The sequence below is a fragment of the Poeciliopsis prolifica genome, unplaced genomic scaffold, assembly GCF_027474105.1.
Source record: "Poeciliopsis prolifica strain line A6 unplaced genomic scaffold, Auburn_PproV2 SCAFFOLD001, whole genome shotgun sequence".
NCBI classification, from domain to species: Eukaryota; Metazoa; Chordata; class Actinopteri; order Cyprinodontiformes; family Poeciliidae; genus Poeciliopsis; species Poeciliopsis prolifica.
In genome coordinates this window covers 23,341,578-23,353,956 of record NW_026562376.1, presented here as the reverse complement: position 1 = coordinate 23,353,956, position 12,379 = coordinate 23,341,578, and the positions used below count along the sequence as shown (strand labels likewise).

The 12,379-nt window shown below is 42.7% G+C and overlaps 1 protein-coding gene across 5 annotated transcripts; it reads right to left on the bottom strand.

Annotated features, from left to right (window-relative positions):
* Positions 1-4,864: 4,864 nt before the first annotated feature.
* Positions 4,865-10,878, bottom strand: LOC129359184 (calcitonin-1-like). 5 transcript variants are annotated; one of them, XM_055028647.1, is made up of 4 exons: positions 9,753-9,919; positions 8,118-8,252; positions 5,644-5,834; positions 4,865-5,545 (listed from the first exon to the last, which is right to left on the bottom strand). In XM_055028647.1, exons 1-3 carry the CDS (start codon positions 9,890-9,892, stop codon positions 5,672-5,674), a joined length of 438 nt encoding a protein of 145 aa, XP_054884622.1. In that variant the 5' UTR covers positions 9,893-9,919; the 3' UTR covers positions 4,865-5,545; positions 5,644-5,671. The 5 variants fall into 5 exon arrangements, with proteins under 5 accessions (XP_054884622.1, XP_054884631.1, XP_054884637.1 ...); XM_055028656.1 differs by having other exon boundaries at positions 5,644-5,831; XM_055028662.1 differs by lacking the exons at positions 4,865-5,545; positions 5,644-5,834 and adding exons at positions 6,496-7,083; positions 10,736-10,878 and having other exon boundaries at positions 9,753-9,844.
* Positions 10,879-12,379: the final 1,501 nt, after the last annotated feature.

Sequence of the window (12,379 nt, the reverse complement as noted above, 5' to 3'; positions counted from 1 at the left end):
AGGGTGGTGGGATGGGGGTAAGATTCTGTGGTGGAGCATGTAATTGCAGAGTGACCTGTTATGGTGAGATGTAATTGCAGACTTCATCAGATGGAGAGAAGCTGCCAACAAGACTAGGTAAAGAACTTTTAAATAATACTTTTGGAGAAAAAAAAAAAGAAGAAAGAAACAAAACAGACCACATAAATACACGAGGAGCTGGGTTCCAGATGTGGCAGCAACGGGAAGGGAGGGGAGAAGAAGAGGGAGGGACTGAAAAGAGACTTAGATGGAGAGGAGAAAAAAAACAAAAAAGTGCCATGGCAGCAGAAAGAAATCCCAGTTCTGACACGGTGAAAGGGTGTTTTCCTTCCCAGGAGCTAGTCCCAGAAGGCCGAGAAAAGGGGGATGAGGGAAGGGGAAGGAAAGGGGATGTCGGTCTCGGCCCGGTGTTGTTTCTGGACCTTCACCACGACTGCTCCTGAGTGTCTGGTTTCACGTCAGCCTGAAAATGACTACCTTATGGGGGAAAAAAAACTGGGGGGCTTTAAAAATGGAGGAAGAAAAATAAAAAAGCATAAACGGTGGAGAAGCGGCTGGTTCTAATTTCCACGAAAGACCCCGCTGCGTCGGCCTGATGCGGCTTAAATGGTTGTACTCTTGAGTGAATAATCATCACGCCGTTATGTGATGCGTACGACTTCGCGTGCTCTCCCATGCGTACATAAGACCCTTGTGCACATTAAGAGGGGGGGAAAATAAATATTAGCTCCGGCGTAAATGTGAGTGTAAACATCTAATTTCCTCACATATCTGACCTAATTTCCTGGCCAACGTGAGAAAAAGAGCAAAACTGAGCAGAACGGCACATATATTATAGGGACGGTGATGCAAAGGTAGACTTTCAGAAAACAAATCAGAGGTTCTGCTTCCACTTCCAGTTAGACTTCAGTTTTTTGGCTGAAACGGACTTCGGCTAACGAGATTGTTCTGTTGCAAAAAGATTGAGATATAAGACACAAAATTATATCCATCACATTCCTGGATACATATACAAAACCCCATCTCAAGAGTCTTTCCTAAAAATTAGATATACAGAAGTCTGTATGTCTTTTGGAGAGTGTGCCAACAACATTAGTCCCCATTTTCTGCTCATCTGGAGTCTGGACAGACAAGACCCAGGCTTCCCTCTTCCCAGTTGCTTGTTCCAGCTCTTCCAGGTGAATCCCAAGATGTTCCCAGGTCAGCAGAGAGAAAAATCCCCTCAGCATGTTCAGGGTCTTCCTCCGGGTCTCCTAATGACGGGACGTGCCTGAATGTCTCACCAGGGAAGCATCCAGGAAACATCCCAACCAGATGGCTGAGCCACCTCCGCTGACTCCTCTCGACATGGAGAAGCAGTGGCTCCAGTCACTCCCAGAAGACTCAGCTTCTCACCCCATTTCTAAGAGATCATTTTGTTCACTTGTATCTGCAAACCTTCTTTTTCTGTCACGATCAAAGATGAAGATGGATCAACCATCAAATCTAGAGCTTCTCCTTTTGGCCCAGCTCTCTCGTCACCACTACAGACTGGTACCAGTACACCAGGAAAAGTCCTGCATGTTGCTCTCACTATTGATAGAATTAGTGATCTAGACATTGATTTTAAAGCCAAATATTTGGCAACAAGCTAATTGTTTAGCTCGCAAACTACATCTTTATTTTAAAACTGACTTTAAGCTTCGTATTTAAAGCTGGGTCTCGCAGGCCTCTATATAAACTCCTGCCGGTGAGCCGGTGCAGTCACTGTTGCCGTAGTAGAGCCACTGGTATTTATCGCTCTTGCCACTGAAACGGCTCATCCTACGTTTTAAGCTGAGATGTTGGGCATGAACAACCCAAATTATTTCTGCTCATTTCTGACTGTGCTAATTTTCCAAACGGGACCCCACAGTGCAGAACCTGAGAAACGCTTGTTTTTATTGCGTTTTGACACAAAAAGCTGTTCAATTGGGATAAAACATTCCTTTTACTGTTAGCCCTATTGTCCAGACTAAATCCTCACATATCGCTTTAAACAGTTGTGTTAAAAAAATATTGATAAGTTCCACAATAAAGACAAGCAAAGCAGAAAGGTTGTACACTGTAAAAACAAAGGAATGCTGGTAAATGATGAAACCAAGCAGGGTCCGCTCAGTAGAACCAGTAATGTGCTAAGTTGCAGAATCCGGTGGAACATAAACCATCTCAGATGCAGCATCGTGCCTTCGGCTCTCTATTCCCCTGACCATCAAATTATTATTTAAAAGGAAAACGTCTTCCAAAAACCCTCGGTTTGGAAGCGGGTCTGTGGTGTGGGTTTCGGGGAACCGGATAAGAGGCACGGCTTCCACTTCTTGGTTTGTCTCCGATATGAATTGTTTAATTCGTGCCCCATTCAAAGCAGCTGTCTGCCATTAGGAACGCTATTCCTTTTTTACAAAGTGGGATTGTTAAGATTACGGCTGAGAAAGAATCCTAAAACCGAACCGACCCCAAGAATCAGCTCCCCGCAACCTCCTGCTCCTCTCAGTCGTCCGGAACATGGAGATGAGATTTTATTTTTCCTCTTCTGTCATTTCAGAAAAATGTTCCATGTGGAAGTTAGTTGCTCTCTCTCTCCGGCAGACGGAGCAGCAGATAGTGTGACAGATCAGGAATTTTTTTTAAAAGTTCAAGGGGGAATAGAAAACAATTCCCCTCTCTGCTTCAGCAGTAATGACATAAGCTCTCGAAATAACTCCCAGCTGATGGATTTGTAGGGCTAATACATCAGCCAATTGGTCCTTTTATTGTCAATACTTGCTTCCTTTCTCACTGATTCATTGCACTACGTACGATGTTTAACAAAAAACTCCTTTGTTTTTTTTGCCGCAGACACTTGTGTGTTGGAGCATGAAGCAAGTAGTGGCAAATACCCCCTTTTTGCTCGGCTGCATTGCTTAGCATTCATCCGAGCAGCCTGATAGGATCAACGTTATCCTGTCTGGCACGTTTTTCCCCCACTTGGAACGCGCTCGTTACGCCTTCCGTCTCTAAAGTCGCACTAATGTAAACGCAGATCAACAGCGATGAGCTGAAAGACGACGCTTCAACCGACACAAAGGACGCCGAGATCTTCAATCACAAAATCGCAGGTGAACCTCAATTAAGGTTTCAATTGGTTTGTGGAACCAATAAAAGTGAAGTCGGATCGCTGTAGATCATGGAGTTATTTATTAATGTTGTTTTTGCTTATTTAGTTTGTTTATGATTGATTGAAACAAATCTCTAATTTTGGAAAGCTAAATTAATAGCTAGTGTTATCCTAAGACAACAGCGAACCACTGGACTCTATTGTACTCTGTAGGTGAAATATCATAGCTCTGGTTGTCTAAAGTTACAATTAATTGGAATTAAAATGTGATGAAGAAACAAACTGCCAGGAGAAACTTGGACTGGACCAAAAGGATGGGGTAAGTGAGAATGACAGTCCAGAAACAGGTAGCAAGATACATAGAAAGTGGTTTCTAACCTCTTCCGCCTTGAAGGGGCTGAATTAATCCGTTTCATGGAACAACATGTGTGGAAATTAGAAAAAGATCACCGCAATAATAAACTAGCTTAAAGACTACAGTAAGAGCCATAATCAACTTTTCATGAAGATAATTTTTAAAAAATGATGGTGAAACACTCTTTGAGACATTTATTACAGTGTGTCGTTCCACAATGATACAACGTCACCTGCAGGCAAGAAACCCTTTCAAAGAGCTACTTTTTATGATGCTTTCACATTTAAAATGGAATGTATTTGAATAAAGTAATTTTATATTTGATGCGTTTATGAAATACAGAAACAAAAATACAATTTTCTTTTTCAGTCATGCACCGGTAGAACTAAGTATTCCCTACAGACAGAGAAAACATAAAAGCTTCAGAAAAGCAAACAGGAAATATCTTTCCATTTAAAGAACACTGCAGACATCCCGTACCTTGGAGGAAGGGATGCCGTAAACCTGCAGCCTCTTTGGTGACCTTGGGTTTGTTTATTCTTTTTAGGAGAAAAAAACTATACAGATAAATGTGCATATTTAAGTTCCAACAAAACTGAAAGGTCTTTTTTTTTTTTTTTTTACTGATTCAGAATTTGGTCCATTTCATTTCACTTCTTTGGAAAACGTCGCACGACAAATTTCTCCAAATCACTGGCAGGAACACAGAAGTGTTTCTCTGCAGGACGGGGAAACCACTGGCTGCTGCGTGGAGCGTGTTGCCTGATGAACCCTTTCAGGTGCACCACGGCTGATGTTCTGTCTCAAGTTCAGGTATTTCCAGAATTAACCACAACTCGATCCCGGTCTGAGATGGTCTGTGAAAATGTGAAGGCAGCCTGAGGTGTTGGAGAACGGAAGGTTTGGTTTCCTCTCTTGAAGCACAGAAGCCTTTTGTGTGGATAATTAGATTGCCATCTATTGGAGCGTTGCTGGAACAACAAGTCAAACTCCTCTAAAAGGTTTCCATCATGTTAAATTTCCTGCATAAAATTCAAATGTTGGTTTTTATTAATTTTTTTAATATTTTGCCTAAAATATCGCTGCTTGATGTGCAGATGTGGTTGTTTTTTGGTTTTTTTGGCTGCCTTTTGTTCAGCAATTCCACGTTTTTCTTGTCACGTGTCCGGGTTGTTTGGAATGGGCCATTTCTGCTCCCTGTGGACTGTTTGTTTTTGTAAATGTGACTCAAACATTAATAGTTTTCATATTTATTTCGGGATCAATGGCAGCATCGTCAGTACAAATATAAGCGGCAGGTGATTTATTTCTCTCTCTCTCTACATCTGTTTACGAAATGCTTCGAAGAACAACACAATTACCTCAAACCAAAGTGTATCTAAAATACATTTTAATCTTGCTGAAATTTTTTTTTTGTTTTTCACAATATTGTTTACAATATGAATCCACCACCGTTCTCCTCATCCTCACTCGGGTTCTTCTTTGCCGTCTCAAAACAAAGCCGTACAATCATGTTCATGTAAATTTTTCTACATCAAGGCACAAGACAACAGCCGTTGTGTGGGGAGCGAAGTGGGGAGGATCTTTAGTAAAGGGGGGAATGTAAAGATATGACTCTCAGCGGGGGTCTGCGCTACAAATGTGCTCTAACGAGGCGAAACGTGGGGCGGAAAAAAGAAAGTGATGACCACTGCTGTTTTCATTTTATTTTCCAATAATATCCATGTATAAAAAAGAGTAACCATCGGGATGTTTTTTTTTTGTTGTTTTTTTTAACTTTAAGAAGTTCATTTGTTCATGTACATAAAGTAAAGTGCTTTTTTCCCAATATTTTTTTCAGTTATTTGCCAAAAGCCCAAAATAAATAAATAAATAAAATTAAAGAAAAGGATTAACAGGATGGATAACGGGGACAAAACATCCTTTCTTTTCCAGTAAGAATGTGAAAGAGAAGGTAAAGGGCCAGTTTAGTATTTATCTGCGTAGTTTTGCTGTGTTGGATTTTGTTCACAAGTCGTATTTTTTGGGGTTTTTTTCTTTTCAGGTGTCCGCCTCTGAAAGACAGAAAACAAAGAGACGTTGAGGTACGCCCAAAGGCAACCACGCCAAACTTTAATCGATGAAATACAATTTGCATAAAACTGTGTTTTACCATTCCCCAGGAGACCGATGGAGAGCGCTCACATCTGGACGCTTCTCCTCCGCCTGCCAAAGGCCTTGGCGCCAACGTTGGTGGGAACGAAGTTGCTGTTGCTCATTCCCCCCGACCGGCTCAGGAAGTCGGCCAGGCGGTGGGTCACGCACGTGGCCGTGTTGCAGGCGCGCTTCTGTGCTGTAACGCTGCTTCAGGACAGCAAACGGAGATTAGCACGACAACGCCACGTTACGCTTACTTGAGGTAACATCCACAACACACTAGCAGTATGATTAGTATTTGATGAAAGTGGACAAATAAGGCAACAGCTTATGTATTTTCTTACCTGTTGACTAACTGGGGACTTCCCAGGCAGATTTCAAGGCGTCTTAAAAGTGGATTTACGCTCTTAATTTGTTTTTTCAGTCTTGCGTGTGCATACATTAGCTAGCTAGCGCTGTCTTGTAGAAAACACATTCGTTGAGCAACTAATACGGTGTCTCATGAGTGGATTATATTCCTACCTCTGAACTGATTGACAACTTAATAGATTTCAAGGAGTGTTAAAGTGTATTTATGCTCTAGTTTGGTTCTTGCGTGTTCATATGAACCAATTTTTGTGTCTTAACGGATGAACAGCTAAGCCAGGAGTTAAGGCTTCCAGGTAGAGAATTACGCTCACTGTATAACAAACATTGGCGTCCTCATGAGTGGATTATTTCCTTACCTTTGGACATACTGAAGCGTTTTATGGTATATTTACACTCTTGTTTAATTTTGCTCATATTCATGCTAACCAATTTTTCTTCTCGCGTGTTCATGCAACCCAATTTTGGTGAGTCTTTAAGAAAAACGAACAGGAGCTAAGGCTTCCTGGTAGAAAAATACGTTTATTGAACAACAAACATGGTGTCGTCATGAGTGTATTATTTATTAATGGTTACATTAAGTGAGCTGTCTTATTAGATGCCATCAAATAACACTACACAGAAATGGATATCTGATGTTGTAAGTTACAGCTGTGTAAATTATGTCTGATTGTCTGAGATAAAAGGAACAAATTATTCTCTGCCAAAAAAAAAAACGAGCAGGGGAAAAAAGGCAGGAAAGAGGTACATAAAAAAAAAGAGAGAGAAAAGTCAGGTTCTTCTCAAGCCGGTAGGAGTTAGCATGCACTTGCCAGGATGAAAAATACGGAGAGCAAACCGGGAGGAAGAGACAGGAAAGAAGAAAGGATAAATAAAGGGAGAGAGAGGAGAAAGGAGGGTTTAGATGCTGTCAAACGTCTCGCCGTAGCTTGCATAGCTGTCCCTCTCAGGAGCGCTGCGCTTCTTGCCGGGCGTTCCCGCTCCCACGTTCGTGCGGGGGAATGTCTGCAACTTGTGCAGCTCCTGAGACAGTTTGCCCAGCACGCAAGTGCTGAGGTTGGAACAGCGCTTGGTTAGGGGTCTGTCCATGCTGTCGGGGAGGGGACACACAGAAAAGACATGCAGAGAAAAAAAGGACTCATAGGTGAGGGAAAACATGCAAGACAAATCATCATAGTTTGGTCTTGTCCTTTGACCTCCGCTCACACGCCGCTCTGACCTCACATGCATTTCTGTCTCATGCCGTCACAGTTTGAACAAACGTGAAATAGGAACTCTCATACAGGAAATCTCATACAGCATCATGCCACCAGCTTTCCTTTTTTTTTGAGACATTCAAAGAGCTCGTCATCCGTCCCATCATGCGCCAACCCACAACCCCCTCTCCCACAAATCCTTCTTCTTTTACACCAACAAAAACAACCCATCCACTTCCCGCAGTCATGCAGCTTCCCGTAACTACAACTGACATCATGCATATTTGGTTTTTTTTTTTTTTTTTTTGAGTGGGGGTCTGAAAAGTGAATATATGCTTTTCACATGCCCAGCAGGCAGTTTTTCACCCCTTCACACAGTCAAAACCAGGCTTGTTTCATGCAGGGAAAAGGGTCATGACAGAGAATACAGATTATCTTTTTTTTCTTTTTTTTTTTTTTCGTTTCTCCATTTTAGCATTTTGTTGTGGGGAAAAAACATGTTTTTTTATTTTTTATTTTGTGTTTTTTTTTTCCCTATGTAAGGACATACCTCTCTAGAGCTGACTGATGATGATGCATCAGCAGTGGTGTTAGAACGAAACCAGAGAGTGAAACGTGGGAACAATCTAAAAACAATCCGTCCGGTTTACATTTTCGCCAAAAGCAGCCAGGCTTCTGGACCTGTCTACATCGTTGCCGGAACAAAATGTAGTCTAATAATTCTAGAACAGATCTGTTCTTAAACCCACCACACTATTTGTACAAACCTCCAGAATAAGACATGGTAATATGTAAATAAAATCAACTTTATGATCAGTTAATTGAGACGTTTCTGCATCATTCCATTAGAAATCGAGTCGTCTGTGAGTTTGCTTCTGCTGTGAGGAAATATTAAAGCTTCATTTGAGGAAATAAGAATTGGATGTACCTGTTTCCCTCCGTCGCCTGCTGTTCCATCTCTTCTGCCGTCATCTGCACAAACTCCTTGACGATGGCGTTCAGTAACCTTCGCGCCTCGTAGTCCGTGAGCGTGACTCGTTCTGACATGGACTCCAAACCTGGTCTGTGATGGGACGGTTCAGGGGACAACAAGGGGACAAGCGGTCAGCGGGCCAGGAGTTATCTCCCCCTTGGGGACATTTGTCACACATTTCATGGGGCATTTAAGTCACTCAAAAGCTGGTTTTTGAACATTTCTGAAGAGGTCTAAGAGCTCACACGGCCCCACAACCGCCAGGATGTGTGTGTGGGTGTGTGTGTGTTGGGGTGGGATCTGGGGGTCCTGGTAAAGACGATGTATGGGAAGGCGAGGCAGAGACATCAGCACCTCGGAGAGTAATGGCGTCTGGGTTTGAGGGCCAGCGGGGCGTCTGGGGAGAGGGCGTGGAGGGGCAGCTGGGGGGGGGGGGGGGTCTGCGGGGGGGGGGGGGGGGGGGGGGGTTGATTTCCAACAAGCTTTAGATTTATTACAAAATCAATAGCTTCATAGGGACGCTCGGGAGAGTGGCTGGAATGGAGCTCCGTATGGATATATAGGTCTCATTTATCTCCCTCGGGAGTGAATTACAACTTCCTCTTTTTGTGTTTTATTAATAGTAGGTAAACAGCGGAATAGATGCGCAATAACAACTTCTGCAAACAAAATCCATGTTTTTCAAGTTTTCCTTCCTAACTTTGTGATTTTTAAATTCTAAACTAAGCATTAGATTTATTCTTTTTTTATTATTATTTGCATCATAATGTTTAGCTACAATTGAGACGTCCAAGATCGGGATCAAATCTAGCACATTCTATTCAACTCTATTCCATTTTATCAAGTCACACGAATTAGTAAAACAACCTTTTAAAAGAAAATATTCCAAATGTCAGAATGTATAAATTACACTGCAACAACTCAAAATCTTACCAAGTACTTTTTTGTTTATTCCAGTGGAAATAACTCGGAACAGCAAATAAGAGAACTAACTTTTCAGCAAAAAATTGGAGATTGTTTCACACAAACAAATCCTTAGTATTGATGAAAAGTTCTAGTTCCACTGGCAGATTATTTCATTTATAGTAAGACAGTTACAAAAAAAAAATATGTCAATGTTACTTCTTAAAACCAAAATTAGAAAATTATTAACTATATTATTATCTTATATTTCTAATTTCTAAAATTATTTGTAAATTTAGTTTGCCTTATTTCCAAGTGTACCAAGATATTTGCATTAGGAACTGGAAAATAAGTATTAAATTTTGTGTCTTTGCCATGTAGTTGAGTTTACAGTGTGCTATATATTTGATAATAAAACATAACACTTGTACATGTACATTAATGTATATCAGCTTTTACTGCTTCTATTAATGTTATTGCAGATAATTCCTCAAAAAGAAAAACACAATGACGAGAAAAATATTTAAAGACTACAGTTTTTTTTTTTAAAAAAAGAAGAGAAAAAAACTCCTGAAAACCAGGAAACCAATTGTTTGCCATATGAGTGTTGCTTTTAAAATCCATAAATCACTGTAAGTGCTTGACAGCCGACTGAACGAAAAGTAAGTCGCAAGAACCGTGTCTCACCTGGCAGGGGCGGCTTGTGAGCAGTACATCTGGCAGATGACCAGGGCGTAGGCAACGAGGAAAGCGGAGATCTTCAACATAACCATGGTCCCCTGCAACAGGAAGGAAGACATCCCCCACCCCAACCCTCTTGTCAGCATCTTGCGCACTGATGTATCTACAAGGCAACATGTGTAACAAATGTACTTGCTGCTCGCCGAGCCCCTTCTTCTTCCTCACCCCTCCAACCCTTGAGTTCCTATCAAACTTGGCTTAGTTCTACCCACGTCTCCTCATCCTCACGCACACGGCAGCCACCCCCCCGATCCACTCTTGTTCACCGAAACGCACTGTTCCGAAATATCCAGCAGCGAGCACAGGACATGTAGTTCCCTCATGTCAAACGCAGCGGGGACGGGAGTGCGACATGCCTGCAGGTAGCTGGGTATGTATAAATGTGTGTGTACGTGTTTGTGTTGGAGAAGGGGAGGTGGGGGAAGGTAGGCAAGGGTCCCAGGCTCTGCAATATAGGTAGCAGTTGCTGGAAGAGGAGGGGTGAAAAGAGAGGTGGTGTTGGGGGGTTACTCCAAGCTTGCCAACTCCCTAAGGGACCAGTGCATTAGTGTAATGAGCTTCCAGCACTCTCTACCACACGCACACACACATTTGGTCTGCAACACACACACACACTTTGAGCAGGGTGCTTCTGCCCGTTTTTCTCGTGAAGTGCACCGCCTCAGCAATTTCTTTTTTTTTGTTGCTTTTTCTGGAGATCTCCTTGCTCATTGTTTCTACCTTTCCTCCCTCTTTTTCCGACTTGGCCGAGTCTTTGGGTCCCCAAGAGGAAAACAGGAGCTTCCCAACATGTTCTGCTTCTGGGAACCAGCCTCATTTCATCCACACCAACCCAGTCAAACAGCTGCCACCCTCCTAATCCCACAACCGAAGAGTCAACATACAACCCCAACCCACTGATGTAGACAATAAAGGAAGTCAACACTCACCTTCAATGGTAATCACCCAGCAGTAAAAATAAATATATATAAATATCTCTCTGAATCTTTGTTCAAAACAACAAGAAGTTGACTTTCTCTCAACTTGCAGGACAACTCTTGACTCTGTTGCATGAAGCGCCAACCACCAGCCTATATATCCCACCACTCGGATTTGTGCATCGACTGTGTAGGTGTTTAATTATTTGCAGGCAGCCAATCGCGTGGGCCGTGATGCTACGGCGAGCCAATGGGAAGCCTCCTCTAGACCCCCGGTTCGGACTTGGCTCGCAGCTGAGAGATACGGCTTTTGTGCTGACGTCATTCCTCAGTCACTAAGTGCTCCATTCACAAAATTCACCAGTCATATGGACCATTTGCCATCCCTAGTTTCCATTGATGTCATTAATCAAATAAGAGGCAGAGCGAACTGGTGGACGTGCAGTAGCACCGCCGGCGATAAATAGTTGAAAAAAGTTTCCAAAAATGGTTTGTTTCATGCTGTATCTCAAAGTATGAGATCAATAAAGGGCACCCCCACCCCTGTAAGTCACCGCTTCCCCTCCTGAATAAGCACTTGCAGGCGGGGCCATCTGCTGGGGATGGACGTATACTACACAGTGACGCACTTCTGGACTCCTGCACTTCATTCATAATGCTGCCTGGATGACTCCAACTTCATTGTGCTTCATCACCATCCAGATTTCCTGCAGTGAGTTTGAGTAGTTAGCCAAGAACTTTAGAGTCCCTAGTCTAAATAACTGATTACCTCTCGACAAGTTTTGCTCTCTCTCTCTCTCTCTCTCTCTCTCTCTCTCTCTCTCAGCAAGTCTTACAAGTACTTTATTACTAGTAAAGCCACAAGTAAAGTGTGGCAATCTCCTGTCTCTCCGGAGTAAAAACCTCGAACCACATTAAGGTAAAGTCAGTCCAGTAAAGACCGAAGCTGCTGAGGCCTCCTCCCACACAAGTGAGCAAACAACCAATCGATGACAGCCTGCGACAAGGGCCGTTTCTCAACGGCAATTACACAAGTGTTTGCCCTGCACAATTGTCTCAATGCCCTGGCTTTTCATTAGAGGGGCAGGGCGCCGTGTGCATGTGTGCGCTTCTTTCTAACCCGCCTCACATGAACACGCGTGTATGGAAAATGTCTTTCTATGTGTACTTAATGCTGGACAAATTGGATAGGTGTATGTGTAGGGCTATATGTCAGAGTAAACTAAAAGGGAGGGGTTGCCTCTCCATGTTTGCGTCACAGAGGAACTCTATTATACAGGATGAGCCTTTTAGTGCTATTGAGCCACATGGTTCAGCCTTGTCAGCTGCTAAATCACTGCTGAATAGGCAGCTGTCGGGCCTCAAGCCACATCTTCTGGACTCTGGAACTTCCAGCAGGCACTTTCTCACAAATAAGAACAAAGACGTTTTCTTGGGCTTGTGTATTTGTTTAGGTTTCTGCAGTTAAAAGGTTTGTGCATGAAAGACTTTGGATCGTGCAACACTTCCCTCATGTTGTTAATGGAAGTAGCCACCACTTTGCTACAGGGTCTTGCAAATGAACTTTTCCCTCTTAAGAATTTGAACATTAAGACATTAATAGCACAAAAGTTTGCTCACAGTCGCCGGGCTTCACGATGAACGGCATGGATGGTT

Excerpts from the sequence above, each read along its gene's own strand:
- LOC129359184 (XM_055028639.1), bottom strand. The coding sequence starts at position 9,892 with ATGCTGACAAGAGGGTTGGGGTGGGGGATGTCTTCCTTCCTGTTGCAG. Across the intron at positions 8,253-9,752 it reads TCACAAGCCGCCCCTGCCAG|ACCAGGTTTGGAGTCCATGT; the intron begins GTGAGACACGGT and ends GTCCCATCACAG. Across the intron at positions 7,084-8,117 it reads CAGGCGACGGAGGGAAACAG|CATGGACAGACCCCTAACCA; the intron begins GTACATCCAATT and ends CCTCCCCGACAG.